General features: G+C 37.2%; 3 protein-coding genes and 1 long non-coding RNA gene across 4 annotated transcripts in view; 1 reads left to right on the forward strand and 3 right to left on the reverse strand.

Moving 5' to 3' along the window:
- The window catches only part of igsf9b (immunoglobulin superfamily, member 9b), a 43,606-nt gene extending 42,372 nt beyond the window's left edge, over positions 1 to 1,234 (forward strand). The window contains exon 22 of the mRNA XM_084087191.1: positions 300 to 1,234. The gene's annotated coding sequence lies outside the window, so the exon portion shown is untranslated. The remainder of the gene's footprint in view (positions 1 to 299) is intronic.
- A 521-nt stretch (positions 1,235 to 1,755) lies between these two features.
- On the reverse strand, positions 1,756 to 4,829 carry gatd3l (glutamine amidotransferase class 1 domain containing 3, like). Its single transcript, XM_084087192.1, has 7 exons — positions 4,619 to 4,829; positions 4,481 to 4,533; positions 3,606 to 3,719; positions 3,263 to 3,394; positions 2,696 to 2,788; positions 2,203 to 2,368; positions 1,756 to 2,012 (listed from the first exon to the last, which is right to left on the reverse strand). Exons 1-7 carry the CDS (start codon positions 4,736 to 4,738, stop codon positions 1,878 to 1,880), a joined length of 813 nt encoding a protein of 270 aa, XP_083943318.1. The 5' UTR covers positions 4,739 to 4,829; the 3' UTR covers positions 1,756 to 1,877.
- Positions 4,830 to 6,196: 1,367 nt separating this feature from the next.
- On the reverse strand, positions 6,197 to 7,793 carry LOC311066509. The gene is made up of 4 exons (XR_014603090.1): positions 7,730 to 7,793; positions 7,553 to 7,653; positions 6,351 to 6,407; positions 6,197 to 6,266 (listed from the first exon to the last, which is right to left on the reverse strand). It is a non-coding gene; the product is annotated as an uncharacterized lncRNA (long non-coding RNA).
- A 2,453-nt stretch (positions 7,794 to 10,246) lies between these two features.
- On the reverse strand, positions 10,247 to 14,660 carry tmem127 (transmembrane protein 127). The gene is made up of 4 exons (XM_084138616.1): positions 14,345 to 14,660; positions 13,612 to 13,950; positions 12,499 to 12,663; positions 10,247 to 11,877 (listed from the first exon to the last, which is right to left on the reverse strand). Exons 2-4 carry the CDS (start codon positions 13,847 to 13,849, stop codon positions 11,567 to 11,569), a joined length of 714 nt encoding a protein of 237 aa, XP_083994742.1. The 5' UTR covers positions 13,850 to 13,950; positions 14,345 to 14,660; the 3' UTR covers positions 10,247 to 11,566.
- Between the last annotated feature and the right edge of the window lie 478 nt (positions 14,661 to 15,138).

Consider the following 15,138-nt stretch of genomic DNA (forward strand, 5'->3'; position numbering starts at 1 on the left):
GTTACCTCCCTTTGACCAATCCGTATTGAAGTTTAACTTGTTTTAGCTATGGATTTTTTTTATATTTACCTTTGTAGGGACAAATGTCCACAGAGCTGATGTTTGACTTACAGTACATTGTTTGACAGTACAAAATTCTGAAAAGTGCTATATTACAATTTGGCCTCAAGAACAGGATTATGCTGGCAAAATTTTATAAAATGCCTCACTTATTCCCATGTTAAATTCAATTTAAAGCCAGAGTTTTATTTGGTCCTTATGTAGGCAACTAACTATAATCCCTGTATTTATATTTCCAGAGCATCCCAAGGAAGACGACAAATTGGTTTTGAGTAAAAACCTAACAAATCCTGAAAAAGCAAAGGATCCAGACTTAAATATCACTGACCAGCTTTGATGTATATTCATTATTGTCATTACGCTGTAAAGGTGCGTTCAGCTCCTTCTGAAGGTTTTCCAAACTTGAAATATGTATAGTATGTGGAATTTAGTTTTTGTATCACTGTCTTTCGTTCACATTCACTGTCTAGACTTAAAAGACGAGCTTTCATAAATTACAGTTTTACTGAAATGTATGATTGTTTTTATACAGGTTTAATAAATGAAATTGAACATCCATTGTGGATAATGGACACTCTAGAAATATAACTACTTTCAAAGGGTTTTGTTACATTCTCCATTCAGCCGAACCAAAATAACAGTATAGCATAAAGTCTGCTTTGACAATCAGATACTGCATCCAAGGAAACATACATTTCAAGCAAATGAAATGTATAATGTTGTATTTTACATATACAGGCGTACATGTATATATGAATATAATGTTGCTGTGTTTGTTTACCATGTGTATATTTGAGCACCATTTATCTTGGAACTGAATTCATTTTAAACCCTTTGTCATTATAATTTAAAGCAAAAATGAAGTGCCAACATTGAGTTAAGAGCTTAGCTGCCTTAACTCTCAATCAAACTCTCCTCGCAATTTATTTGTACTCTTTACTGTAATTGACTTTCCCAAACAGACATTTTTTTGCAGCTAGCTCACTTAATCTTCTGTATTTGTTTTGCTTTAATGCAAAGAACTGTGGATGTATAAAATGGCTTAAACAAAAACACAGACGGCATCTTGGCACATGGAAACATGGATCTTGGCATCCTTCTATCACTCTTGGTCAGTCTGTGCTTAGCGATGTAAATATATTTTTTAATTCTTTTTTTTTTTTTTTTTTACAAATGTTCATGAATGTTTTGAGAAAACATTGATCTATCTTATATTTAAGATGCTGCTGTACATTTTTGTAATACATTTAAAGGTTTTTTGACAGAATAATTTTGGTTTTGTAAAAAAAAAAAAAAGTTTTATGTATGTTCTTATATTTGTTTTTTATAAATGTTGTCACTCATTTTTGTATGATTTGTAAAATAAAATGTTCCACTGAGAAATGTTATGTTTGTGAGAGGTTTCTGTGAACAATCATCTACTTCAAAAATAATAATAAAAAAAGTATATGGTATGGCTAGCCTACATGTACAGGGGTCTGACACCAACATTGCTATAGACCTTATGCACCAGATAAACAAGCTGTCTGAACTTCCGTTTTTTTTTTGCGGTAGCTCTGTATATTTCTATGGCATCGCTGTCGAAGAGTTTAGCAAATTGTGGAAATCAGAAGACAACACAACATACGTAATGCTGAAAAGGGGCGGGCCTACATAAGGTCTATAGGCTATACAAAACATATTACAACACATGAGTTGCATTGCATGCTTTTTTTTATTTATTAATGGATTCATTCTCTGTATGTCCACATAATAGCGGATCGGGTCAACCCAAAGTTAAGTGTGAAAGCCTTCTGGTGTCTTGCATCCCACGAGAATCACTTGGCAGTCATACGCATGACGTGCTTGACCATGTTCCCGATGCCATCAAAGATGTAATGGTAGTGGTAGTCGGTCTCCCACATGAAGGTTGGAGTGCTGATCACCTTGTTTTTCTCGTCCACATAGGCCTCGTGAGATGGGCAGTTAAGGGAAAAATAATGTTTTTTTTTATTGTCATGACATCAAGTTGACATGCATTTAGAGAGTTCTTGCATCATTTAAAGGCACATTTAAAGTTTTACACTAATAATGCTTTCGGTAAAATATGTTAAAAATGACAAAAGCTCATCTCTAGAAAACTTTGTCTCAGTGAAAGGATATGTAAGGTTCGCGGGTGTTGTGGCGGGCCCCCATGCTCTTGACCGCCTGCACCATGCTGGTGTTAGGCCAGCGGCCCCAGCGGCTGGTCTCGTCACGTTCGTAACCCATTGTGACTTCCAGACTCGGCAGCACTCGGCACGCCAGGAGAGGAGCCATGCTGGACAGACTGAGCCAAAGAGAGCCGGATTCAGCTCAGGTGAAAAATGTTTAAACATTTGAACTGAATCATATTCAAATATACAGCAGAGACCACTATTTTACATTTTTGTAAATGAACATTTGTCATAACATAATAGGAGTGAAAAATGTAGATGAAGCAAGGGCATCTGATCCGTCTAACCAAAAGAGTTTATGTGATCAGAGTCGCTAATTTGATTAGTGACCTAGAAACGGTGTGGAATCCTAGATAGTTCTCCAACCCTTGGTACGCACTAACTTATATACAAGGATTCAATTCAGATATTCACAGTTTTAATATTTTATAGTCGGGTACCCAATGGGCTTGCGCGCGCGGTGGAACTCCTTCATAATTCTTTCCACATCATTATTCAGCTTGCAGTCTTTACCATCTTTGCTGAAGGTGGACCTGTGAAAGTCAGCAGAAATGTTTAATCGTCATATTAGAAAGGTATTAGAAACTTTTTAGCAATAACAATTCAGAAAAAAAAAAAAAAACTGCTTGTTTGTCTTTCCCAGCTCATATCAAGCAAACACGTCTTGGAACCTTGAATTCAGCATATTATATCAAATGTTGAGTATAAAAAGGTGCTTAAGTGCATTGGGCTCAGACGTGGATTAGTCTCATCAATCGCCTGTATTTCCACTTGGACTTAACCATTTGTTTGCTAACAGTGAAACATGATAAGAGGATTTTCACTCCAGGAATAGTGATAGATCTGGGGTGACAAACAATGAAATACCCAATCCACATGTAATCTGAAGGGCATCAAAGTTTAAGTATGTGCAATGCACTTCTTTTGGGATGCATTCAATTTCTTTTTAAAAAAACATTTATATTTGCTTTAGTATAGACCCTCAACTATAAGACTGTGTCTCTCACAGGTTCTTGACTATTCCGTGGCCTCCAGGGAAGATGACGGCATCAAAGCTGTTGACGTCCAGTTTGGACAGATCGTTCATCTGCATCGTGCCCTGACCGTGGCTGAATCGAGCAGACTCCATCATCACGTTCCTGCAGAGAGGGAACAGATTGCTATCAGCCATGGTACTTGTGAATGATTACTATGTTCATGTTTAAATGCTACTTCAAAGGATACCATGGTACATCCAAAAACCATTGGTTAACATGATGCTTCCATGGTATGTTTTGACACTTTTTTTTGTTATAGAATGGTCATTTGAAAAGCTGTGTAATTATAATATTTCATGATACTGATGTCTACCTGTTGTCACTTGTAGAGGGCTGCATCTTCATGTGGTCCATGACGTGCATTTGCTGCTGGTTTGGAGCAAAGATCTGAAAACGGGCTCCATTACGGCTCAAGTGGTACATGGTGCTTTAAAGAGACATACAGCAGTGTGTATTCATCACAACGCTCTAGAATACTGGATGCTGATTGGTCCAAAGCAGGATTCTGTGTTCAAATACTTTTTATGCTCAGACACTGAACTTTACATTTGACCAGGTAAGTTTCACACATCACTATAAATCACTTCAGCTCAGATCAATATTTATTTGGTAAGTAGTCTTGTAATAAGAAGGATAATGTGCAGTCATTATCTCTAAATAAAGTCCTGATGACCCTGTCAGAGTTTATTTTGTGATAATGACAAGGTGATTGTACATTATCCCTTACATAATAACCCTAACACAGATCAATACATTCTAAAGATATAATGATAACACTTTACAATAGGGTTCCATTTGTTAACATTAGTTAGTAACAATGAACAATAATTGTAAAACCTTTAATAATCTTAATGTTCATTTCAATGCTACTAATACATTATTAAAATCAAAAGTTTATCTGTTAATATGACTACAGTAACATATGTATTGCTCATTGTTAGTTAATGTATTAACTAATGTGACCTAATTGTTACTTAAGTGAATATGACCATTTTTAACTATCACTAATGAAGCTTAATAAATGCTGTAAAAAATATATTGCTCATTGTTAGTTTATGTTAACAAATGAGATAATGACCGTAAATGAAACTTGTTTTAAGGAGGCCTCTATGTTTTTACTGTTAAAAAAGACCAGAATAATGATTAAAGGAAGTGATGTTTTGAAGTGTACACTTGCTGTATACTTACTACGCGGCCTCATGGACGTCAGTTCCATCCCACCAACCACAGCCTGAGAAAACCTTCAACAGCAGATCCAGTCACATGTTCAGAACCAAACAGAAACTCAATACCAAATGCTGTGTCTGTGGCATTTTGTGTTCTTACCACGGCGATGTTGGTGTTGCCCCAGTTCCCCCAGTCTCCCCCATGATGCACCAGGCAGGCGGGTTGGCGCGCCAGCATGGTTGCTGCCTGCTTGGCGAGGATTGCCCGTGATGCCAACATGATCACACTGCTGAGTTCGGAGATCAACCGAGCGACAGAGAGTTGTGCAGACTGAACTCAGTGCGTCCGATCCTGCTGCATGCCAGGCCCGGCTCTTTTATACTGTTTTATATGTTGCATGTGGGACGTCACTCTGTAAGCTACGTTTCTGAGAAGATAAGATACTTTGTCTGAGCAACCCTTTTCCTTTCTTCATTGCTTATCTAATAATACCTTCCTCAATTATCTTATTACCTTAAGTCATTTGGTCAACACCTGTGTTTACCTGCATTTACCTCCTTAAACAGTCTGTCTGACCCGTCTGACCTGTCGCCTCACTCGCACCACAGGTGTTTAGTTGCTTGATTTAATTATGATTAATTTTGAAGATGCCTAGTCTTGTCCAAAATGTCCCCACAAAGATTAATTTTTGACCTCGTGGGGACATTTCTTGGTCCCCATGAGGAAAACAGCTTATGAATCACACTAAGTGATGTCTTTAATATGTAAAAATGTATAACGTTTTCTGTCATGGGTAGATTAAGGGTTGGAGGATAGAATAGACCGTTTGTACAGTATAAAAATCATAATGTCGAAGGAAAGTGCCCATAAAACATGGAAACCCAATATTGAATTGAGTTGTAATTGAATGAGATAGTGCCCTCTAAAACCCATTAGTTAATAAGGCTCTTAAACAGTAATACTGTGTGGTGTCTGCTGGGATCCCCGGCACCAATCCAATGGGTAGTTGTAGCCATCAGTTAAAGATCCTATAGGACACACTATACAACCTTCTCAACGTCCAGATTACACTAGTGCACGCAAAGTTCGTCTCTGTGAAAAGTCCAGGAATAGGCACAAACTCTCTGACCTTTGGTGCAAACTCCCTCAGATTCCTCAAGCACAGTTTTAGGAAAGAGAACTGTACAAAAACACGTCATAAAATGTTGCTGGGGCGTTTATTTAAAGAGACTTATTATCAAGGAAATGTCACATCAAATCAAGATAAAAAGTTGTTATAAGAGATTTGATTTAAAGCTGTGATGTATACATTGTGTCTGTTTCTGTCTCTGACTTTGTGGACATTCCTGTGGATGGAAGGTCAGGCAGCTTAGCTCTCGTCTCAACTTTGACATTTGGCTGCTTCTCTGGAAAGATTCTTATGTAGTTCGTTAGGGAATCAAACATGATCAGCAGCCGCTCACTCGTTCCTCGTGTGTAGATCTCTGTGGTGAGGGAAAATACATATTTCCTTCAACTTCTTTTAGAGAGACTGACATAAAGAAGAGACCACTATACTGTTCCAGCATTTTCAAAAGCCTGACATGATGGCTCAATGAAAGAAGTGGGGCGGTGTAACCCTCACTGTAAAGGTCACGCTCCACTTCATCATCATCATCATCAGCAGTGTAAAGAGTTCACCGTTCTTCTGAGACGTGTTTTGTGCACGTCTTGCGCTCTCCTCTGCCGCTCTGACATGGCGCCGCCTGAATTGCGTTTGATGGCTGGTAGAATCACAGTTTCTCCTTTACTGGCTTGACTCGGGTGCCTGGGGTGAAAAAAAAAAATCAGTTTCAAATTGTCTGTGGTGAAATTAAATAGATGGTGATGTGAATAGAAAAGTAAATCCTACTGTTTCTTTGGCTGTGGTTTGAGAGGTAGTTTTGGTAAATGCTTGAAAACGTCACCCCTAAAAGAGAATCAAAATGTGCAAATAAAGAGCAAATGATTTTACAGATTGACTCTGAATAGGTTAATAGTAGGGCTGCACAATATATCGAAATTATCAAAATATCGCGAATGTATATATTGTGACATGCATATCGCAACAGCTTCCAATAACTGGGGTCATGAATAAAAGACAAAGAGAAAATCACTCACAATTCATACAGTGAAAACTAAGCAGTGTTTTATTTTTACATTTGATTATTCAGTTTCTGTTGTTAAATAACCCTAATGTAGGATAACCTGAACCCCTAAACCCCGAGGTTTACACTGATGTTAAAATAACACTTCTTATGCCACAGTAAAACACTGATGTTCACTTTCAGAAGTTTAGGGATGTTTTCTTGTAAAAAAAATAATAATGTGAAACGTGTGTGTAGGTTATATAATTTTACATTTATTTTAAAGATAATTTAAGTTTATTTTACAAACTTTAAGCATTATCGTATCGCATATCGAGTATCACAATATTTAATATCGTGCAATGATATAATTAAATAATAGAGTAACAAGGTGAATCTTACAAGAACATGTCCAGGTCAAATTTCACCCAAAATCAAAAGAAAATATATTGGATAAACTAAAAGCCAGTTTTAGGAGCATTGTTTTGCATAATTTATTTTCTTGACAATCCTGTTCAGAAACAATGATTTGGGATTATTAGTAGTAGTAGTAGTAGCATTATTATTAGTCAAAATATGCATTATGTGTAGTTCCAATTGTGCTTTACAAGTTAAATGACAGTTATAAAATTATAATTTTTTAACTGAGATTTCAGGCAAAATATAGTTTATTTATGAAAATGTATTTTTTTAAAAATCATAATCAAAAATGTATTTTTAAAGAAACTAATTTTTTATATATTTAAACTATATTAAACTTTATTTCATGCCATTGGATTATTTATTTTCATGACAATCCTGTTCAGTGTTTTTTAATCATTATTATTAAAATCAGAGTCTGCATTATGTATACTTCCAATTGTGCTTAATATATATGTATATGTATTTTGTGTGTGTGTGTGTGTGTGTGTAAAATCTCATTTTTTATTATTTATTTCTCTAGATTTTGGGGTGAAATATGATTTTGGTGAGCAGAATAATGGTGCACCTGCTGTTGTCACAGAGGCAGGCTCTTGCGAGAGAGAAAACTTCAGCGGATGATTTGTTTTTGGAGGCGATGTCTCCGAGGAGCGTCTTGATCCTCAGCAGCTGAGTGAGGGAACATGAGCGTCAAGTATGAACACATGAATGAGAACAGACATGATGAAGACATGATGCTCCTGACCTCCTGACACTGCGAGGTGTTGGCGTGATAGAGCTGCCGGATGATGCCCTCACACTCCTTCAGCGTGGGGGTTCGGGGATGCTGGGACAGACCACGGGTGATCCTGAGAGGCAGAAGTGACGTGACTGCACCTCCTCTTCCCGCCTCTGAGCTGGAGCGGGTCACAGCAGGAGGACGTGAGATTTATTTGCTTAAGTGAGGTCAGATGATCACAGATGCTACAGTAAGTACCTGATGAATCCACACTGGGAATTCTTCTCGGCTGAACCGTCACTGCCGGAGTTTGAGGAATGACCGCTGGACCGTATGGACTCTGTGTGGATCACACGGCTGTCAGTTCGCAGTAAACAACAGTACAGGTTAAGAAATAATCCCCTGCTTTCACAGACAAGGCTTAAATCTAGTCCCAGATTAAAAATTCATGTTTTAGCTGTTTTAAATTAAAGCAACTTGCACTGATATATCTTAAAATATGCCATTGTTTTGTCTCAAGATGCACACCAGTAATGTTTTTTTCTAAGGCACATTTATAAAAGCTACTTAAATGCTCTAATTGAACTAATGCCTAATCCTGGTTTAATCTAAGCCCTGTATGTGAAACCATATATTAGATCTTTCCTATGCACAAAGCGAGTATATATTATGAATATGGTTATGAAAAATTAGGCTTGATAAAACATATTCTACCTTTTGGAGAATGTTCATGTTCCATAACCATCTGATACTGTAATTCTGTAAAAGAGAAACTTAATATGCAAGTCTGAATATGGTACAAGAGCTCAAACAACCTGTCAGTGGTTTGTGGCCTATAACTGAACTTCACTGAACTATGACAATGTTTTTGGATGTAATGCATAGGAAATTTTAACATAATACATAGCTTAAAATACTTTTAAATGTTTGCTTTTAATCAGAAAGACAGCCAATTTGCATCTTCATTACATTTTAATTGGTTATGTAAAATGTAAGAAAACACATTATACTTAGACTTTGCATTTACTGATATTAAAATTTCATGTCAATATATTCATATGTTATTTTGTCCCTCACTTTTGTTTCAACTTACATTTCCCCTTTTAAATATAATGGTTTGTTCTGTCTAACATCATGTTTGAGGACATTACATGTGGTTAAAACAGAAGTAAGTTTGTCTTACAGCCTTTATCAGTATTTATGCACATATATTGGCCTCATCAAACTCAATATTTCAATTGTTATGGGGAAAAAAGTCACATTGATGATTTTAAAGGTAGGGTAGGCAATTTTTTATTAACACTTTATGTTATATAGGCCTAGGTTGTAACTTTCTTCACATCCTGATAGCAATCAATAATAGAAGTGGTCTAAATATTAAAACATGTACATATATCTTCTGTGGAAGTCTCAGGACCAAAAAATGTTCGTCCAATCATTGCATTCGGTCCGACAACATCAACGACGAAATGAATCTGCAGCAGTCAGGTGGTACGGGTCAGTGCTCTGTAAGTTGTTCTTGTTCATTATTATTGTAATGTCATGTGCTTTGAGACATGAAGTAGTTTCTGGTGACGCTTTGCAGACTGTGCTGTGCGCGTTCATGGAGGTTTTAAAGGAGGCGTGGCTTTGCTGAAGGGGAGAGTGAGATCTCATGCTTTCAAAGCTAGCTCACCATTACTAGCCTCCCCCAAAAAATGGTCTGAAGTGCAAATGGCACTATTTTCATTTTCTGCCCCATTTATGCGGAAGCTGAAGCAGAATGCAATGACATACCTTTATTAACACGCTTCAGATCTTCCATTTCTGCATGCAGTCTCTCCAGTGTGTCTGTATGCTGTTGTTGGAGGAACAGAATATCTTTCTCCAGAGAAGCGATGCGTGTGTCGTGAGCATCTGTCCTGGGCTGAACCGCTGGTGCTTTAGGGCTCCTGATGTCCACAGGTGGAGATCTGACCATATAGTCATTAGAAAGAACTCTGGGGTATCTCACCCGGTCCAGATCTCGAACCCTGGACCAGCTGGGCAGGTTTCGCAGGGGTGGCAGATTACTAGTGGACGTGGTGCTGCTAGAATATTATAATAAAAATTCATGGATTTTTTTGGCTCATGCTCTTTGTTCATACAAACTATATTATATGGAACTAAGTGCACCTACGTAAGCACGGCACCAGCATTTTAAAGCTGGAACTTATTTATGTAGTCAATTTATCTCGCTATTAAGCACGCTATACAAGTCAGTTGACTTATAAAGCTAATTTACAGCTTCCTTTTCCATGTATAATATGTGTCTGCCCTCATTTACATACAACATACCTCATAAGCGATATTGCATCAGCCATCATTCGTCAGCCTTTTCTATAAAAAAGTTAACTAAATTAAGAGCATTTAAACGAGTATTTCTTAAAATTAAGGTCATTTATGTCGTTTCAGGTGAAATGCCGGCGGTGTCGCTTCCCGGATGAATCAAACGTTGCTATGGCAACCGCGCGCTTCGAATTCGACGTGCACACGCATTGAGGAAATAAACATGCACGCACACAGTTTCGAATTAATTTTTTCTCTTTATTCTCCATGTAAGTAAACGTATTTCTTTAAATGAAACACAAGAAGGGAAATGTAAAATAATCTAAAACACAAAAACCACCAGATTACTAAAAATAAAAAAGTGAAATCTGAACAAGTACAGTCCATTTATGCAACACAAGTGCAGTATCAAATTCCATGCAGTGATTTTATCAAAAATAATCAGACCAGAGCAAAAGCTAGACAAGTAATTTGGGGATACAATCTTGATCAAATGTGTTAAGACTCTTTCATCAGAACATCCTCGCGCTCACACTAACACTATCAAAACACACCAAACACAATTGCACTAAAAAACAAAAATAAAATCCAATTAATACAGAACAAACTTACGATGTGATGTTGGCAAACCTGAACGCCTCCAAATTACAGGTACATAAAATATTTGCTTTCTAGTTTCTTTGAGAGTCTATGTCAACCAGATAATAAATAATAAATAATTTGTCCATCTATCTTGGGTATTTGCGGCTATATGTGCGTTAAAATAACATTACAATAACTGATTAAAAGCCTATTGAAATTATTTTTAATAATGTGATGGGGTGAACCCAGAAGTGTGCAGATATGGCAGTATCTGTGGGCTACTGATAAATTCAAATAAATAAAAGGATACATTGATACCTAGCATGATTAAAAAAATTATTATTAATTGTTTTTTTGTTTGTTTTTTTACAAAGGAACGTGTCTATAAATGACCACTTGAAAAACAGGAACAAAAGTCAAAAGTGCAGCTTAACATTTGGAAAACAAGATAAACCTGTGAAGAATATGGAAAATGTGATATACCTGCGATGAGGCAGAAAAAAAAGATACCTTTGGATGATTATACAGACTAATTCTGCACAGATTAGGCTCCAGTAAACGCATCTTCAACAAGCATGATGCCGAGATGCTTTGCATCCTTCAAGTCTTCAATCAATAATAAAAGTGTGGCAAAAAAACTTGTTTCAAAGTAGATCTGTGTGGGTTTTTACTGCCAGATACATGCATACTACTGCAAGATGAATTCAAATGGAATTCTACAAGCAATGCCATAATTACTTTCTTTGATTTCTTCCATGCACGCAAGCTCTGTCTGCTGAAGTAAAACGCTCATTTAAATGTGTGCATGGTTATGGGCATTCTGCATGATCTGGAATACTGAATATATATACAGTATATATTCATTTTTGATGGGGCACCTAAAATCTGAGCATCATTTCTTTGTCTGAAGGCCAAAGGTGGCACGTGAAGAAGACAGGAGTGGCGTTGGGCAGCGAACACGCGGGAATATGGCGATCAGGGTGTGTAGGCCGGTGGAGGCTGGAATTGGTTGGTAATGTCGTAGTCAACTGGGTATGTTTCACTGCTCTCCTCCATCTCGGAGAGGAGCTCCAGGGCTTGCTCCTCCTCCTCAGTGGGGTAATGACGGAGCAGGTTTGCCGCGGTGGCTAAAATAGAGGCTCCGCCTGCACCGGCCACCAGGTAGAAGCTGATGGCGAAAGTGACGTAGATGAGCGAGCCGTGGTACTTCTTGTGCTGCTGCTGCAGGGACAGAATCAGTTCCGAGGCCCAGTAGCAGAAGCCGATCACTGTCGCACACTGGAGCACTGGAACACACAGATTCATTAAAGGGATATTTCACTGCTGGAAAGATGAATGTGTATTTAAATTGGGTCATTTATGTAGTAGAAATGTGAAATTATTTTAGAAGTTGGTGCCTTCTAGACTGAGAAAAGCCAGAAAATGTATTTTTGGCTCATGAGGATGAAAGCTAACAACTCCCAGAATGCACTTGCTTCGCTGCCCTATGAGGACACTCCCAAGCCACGCCTACCGGTTACAGAGGGCAGTGTCGGAAGAAATGATACAGCTAGGCTACTAGTCGACTCGAAACTAAAAAGACGGCGTTTTATCGTGAGATCCCCCTATGGGCGGGTTGAACACATGCGGGACGAGCGCCCCCTACTGGCTGTAGTCTCTCGCCTCTGGACAGAAGAGCCTCTGATGAGCTAAATTAAGATTTTTGAGTCATCAGAGGTTTTTTTCCAGACACACAATACAGAAATCTCTCGTCTCAGGGGGACATGAGGGAGGGAAGCACGGTCATTAGAAAATACTACCGGGTTTCTACTGATACAAAGCTTAATGCTAATCGGTGAAGTATCCCTTTATGACTAAAACAAATAACTGTATTAATATTAAGAACTAAATCCTTGGTGAAGTCATACCTGTGAGGATGTGAGCGAAAGCGTATCTGCGTGTGATCTTGAGGGCTGGGTGTTTGGGTCCAAAGACATCCAGCAGAAATGCCGTCAGGCTGCACAGAATGCCCAAAAAACAGAAAGCAGCGATGACCCGCAAGAGCAGGATGGACTGAGAGTTTATACAGTTATCTGTGGGAGAGAAGTGACAGAAGTTTATCATTAACAGAGCAAGTACAAGATCTCAATATTGGAACTTAACAACTTCGATATGAAATCTACGCAAACTAAACTACCATTCAAAAGTCTGGAGTCGAGAAGATTTTTTGGTAACACTTTACAATAAGATTTCATTTGTTAACATTAGTTGAATATGTTAGTTAACATGAACTCTTGATCAATACTGATACAGCAATTTGTACTTAATGTTAATTTACTTGTACATTTTTAAGATCAAAAGTCGTAGTTGTTAACATTAGTTAATGCATATTAACTAATATTAACAGAGGTTAATAAGTGGTGTAAATATACACTGCCAGTGCCCGGACAAAAAAATAAATAAAAGTTGCTGTTTGGATTTAAATATGCAAATGCTTAAGAGTCAATGACTGGATCATTATTGCAGTGATTATGATGTTTCTACATGATATATGTTTGGCAACAGTTCTTTTAACCCTAATTGATGGAGTGTGTAGCTTTTCATTTCTTAAACAACTATCTAGGAACTAGGAAGACACATCATGGACATTTTCCAGAATAATCAATACAAGGTCTAGGTGAATCATTTTTGGGGCAAGATCTTGTGTTTAATTTTTTTAAAGGAATTAGGATGCATTCAATTGATCAAAAGTGACAGTAAGATTTCTATTTCAAATACATGCTGTTCTTTTGAACTTTATATTGATCAAAGAATATTGGACACAAAGTGCATCACAGTTTCCACATAAATATGAAGCAGCACAACTGTTTTCAACATTGATAATAATAATAATAAGAAATTTATCTTGAGAAGCAAATCAACATATTAGAATGATTTCTGAAAGATCATGTGACACTGAAGAATGAAATTCAGCTTTGCATAACAGGAATAAATTACATTTTAAAAAATATTAAAATATAAAAACAGTTTGGGATACCAACCCTTAATGAGACTGTCATCTATATATCCCAGGACATCTGCGACACCGATCTCCTGTCTGGGACAGGTTCCTCCATGGACGCGGAGCCAGGCCGGTTCTGCCAGGGCCGTACAGAGAGCCGTGATGGAGAGCGCCCCGGGCAGCGCCGACGCCAGACTCCTCTCGGGCTGTTTGGGTAGAGCCGTACCACCTCTCCTCCTTCGGGTGCCAGGCAGAGCAGTTCCCGGGGGTGCGTACATGGTCTTAAACCTACTGAAAAGCCTCGATCAAAACAGTAAAACTCAAATACACCGGAGTGAGAGTGGACAGCTCTGGGGTTTGACCTCCACCGGCACTACAGCTGAAAAATCAAAACAAAAATCATGTTATATTAACTCTGGAGAAAAAGATAAGACTAAGTACTTAGAACTAATCAGTGAAATAATTAAGGAAATAATCATAAAAAATAACTAATGATGTAATAAATAAGAATAATAGCAGTTATCTAATTATAGTTATAGATAGGCATTACTGATAATACAGCAGATTTACATAGACGTGTTAATAAGTGTTAACCTATATCTATCTATCTATCTATATACACTAATGATTCCTGGTCAGTATAAAAGACACTTAATAACAGAATAATACATTAAAAAGTATGTGTTTTTTTTTAAAGCTCTTCCTGTTATATAACAAAAGATTAATAGCCTATCTATATTTATCACCAACTTTTATTTAAAGATTATATTTACCAGTTTGCTGTGACTGAAGCTCCTCTGTTGGTTTTTAATCAAATTTGATCATTTGTGACGTGAACTGGCCTTACACCTTTACAACACACACAAAACCCTTTAAAACCTTCTCAAATCCCACCAAAATATAAAACAACTTATTAAAACCAAATTGTAATATGTTCAGCTTCGAATGATCCCGCTGATCGCCGCTACATCGAAGACATTTTCGTGTGTTTTATTCTTGATTTCCAGTGAAAAACGTAAACAATAGTCCGTCCGCTTCCTCCATCAGACGGAGATTGTCCTGCCTCAGACTTCCGTTTCCTGTGTTGCCGTTTAAGCCAATCAGACGCGTCCCTCAACAGACGTCAGTGCTCGAGCACATGCATGACGTTTAGTTTGAGGAATTGAAACTTATGTAAATATGATGCCATATAAGATTTTCCACTCATAATACATGTTCTTACAGAGATCCTTCCACAATTGTTTAACAGTGCACTATTAAACACAATTAAATAATTAAACTCTTTTAGTTAATAGCTAATACAATATCATACAGGGTTAGGTTAAATATATATATATATATATATATGTTAAAAAAATTAAATAATAGAACTTACTCTTAAGCATTTTTGTAACATCATTCGTTCACATAAATATATATTTATTTCCGCTTAAATAATTATTAAATAATTGACTTCCGCTTAAATAATTAAACTCTTTTAGTACATAGCTAATTCAATATCACACAGCAAACAAAACGTTTGTCATATATATATAAAATAATAAATAATAAAAAATTAAATAATACA

Source organism: Abramis brama, assembly GCF_963993115.1.
Source record: "Abramis brama genome assembly, chromosome: 16".
NCBI lineage: Eukaryota > Metazoa > Chordata > Actinopteri > Cypriniformes > Leuciscidae > Abramis > Abramis brama.

What these genes read in the sequence shown, in the direction of transcription:
- tmem127 (XM_084138616.1), bottom strand. Translation starts at nt 13,849, where the DNA reads ATGTACGCACCCCCGGGAACTGCTCTGCCTGGCACCCGAAGGAGGAGA. An exon ending in AGATGACAGTCTCATTAAGG is followed by an intron (nt 12,664 to 13,611) that starts GTTGGTATCCCA and finishes TCTCTCCCACAG; the next exon opens with ATAACTGTATAAACTCTCAG. An exon ending in TTTCGCTCACATCCTCACAG is followed by an intron (nt 11,878 to 12,498) that starts GTATGACTTCAC and finishes TGTGTGTTCCAG; the next exon opens with TGCTCCAGTGTGCGACAGTG.
- gatd3l (XM_084087192.1), bottom strand. Translation starts at nt 4,738, where the DNA reads ATGTTGGCATCACGGGCAATCCTCGCCAAGCAGGCAGCAACCATGCTG. An exon ending in CGCGCGCGCAAGCCCATTGG is followed by an intron (nt 2,369 to 2,695) that starts GTACCCGACTAT and finishes TCTTTGGCTCAG; the next exon opens with TCTGTCCAGCATGGCTCCTC. An exon ending in ACAACACCCGCGAACCTTAC is followed by an intron (nt 2,013 to 2,202) that starts ATATCCTTTCAC and finishes TGCCCATCTCAC; the next exon opens with GAGGCCTATGTGGACGAGAA.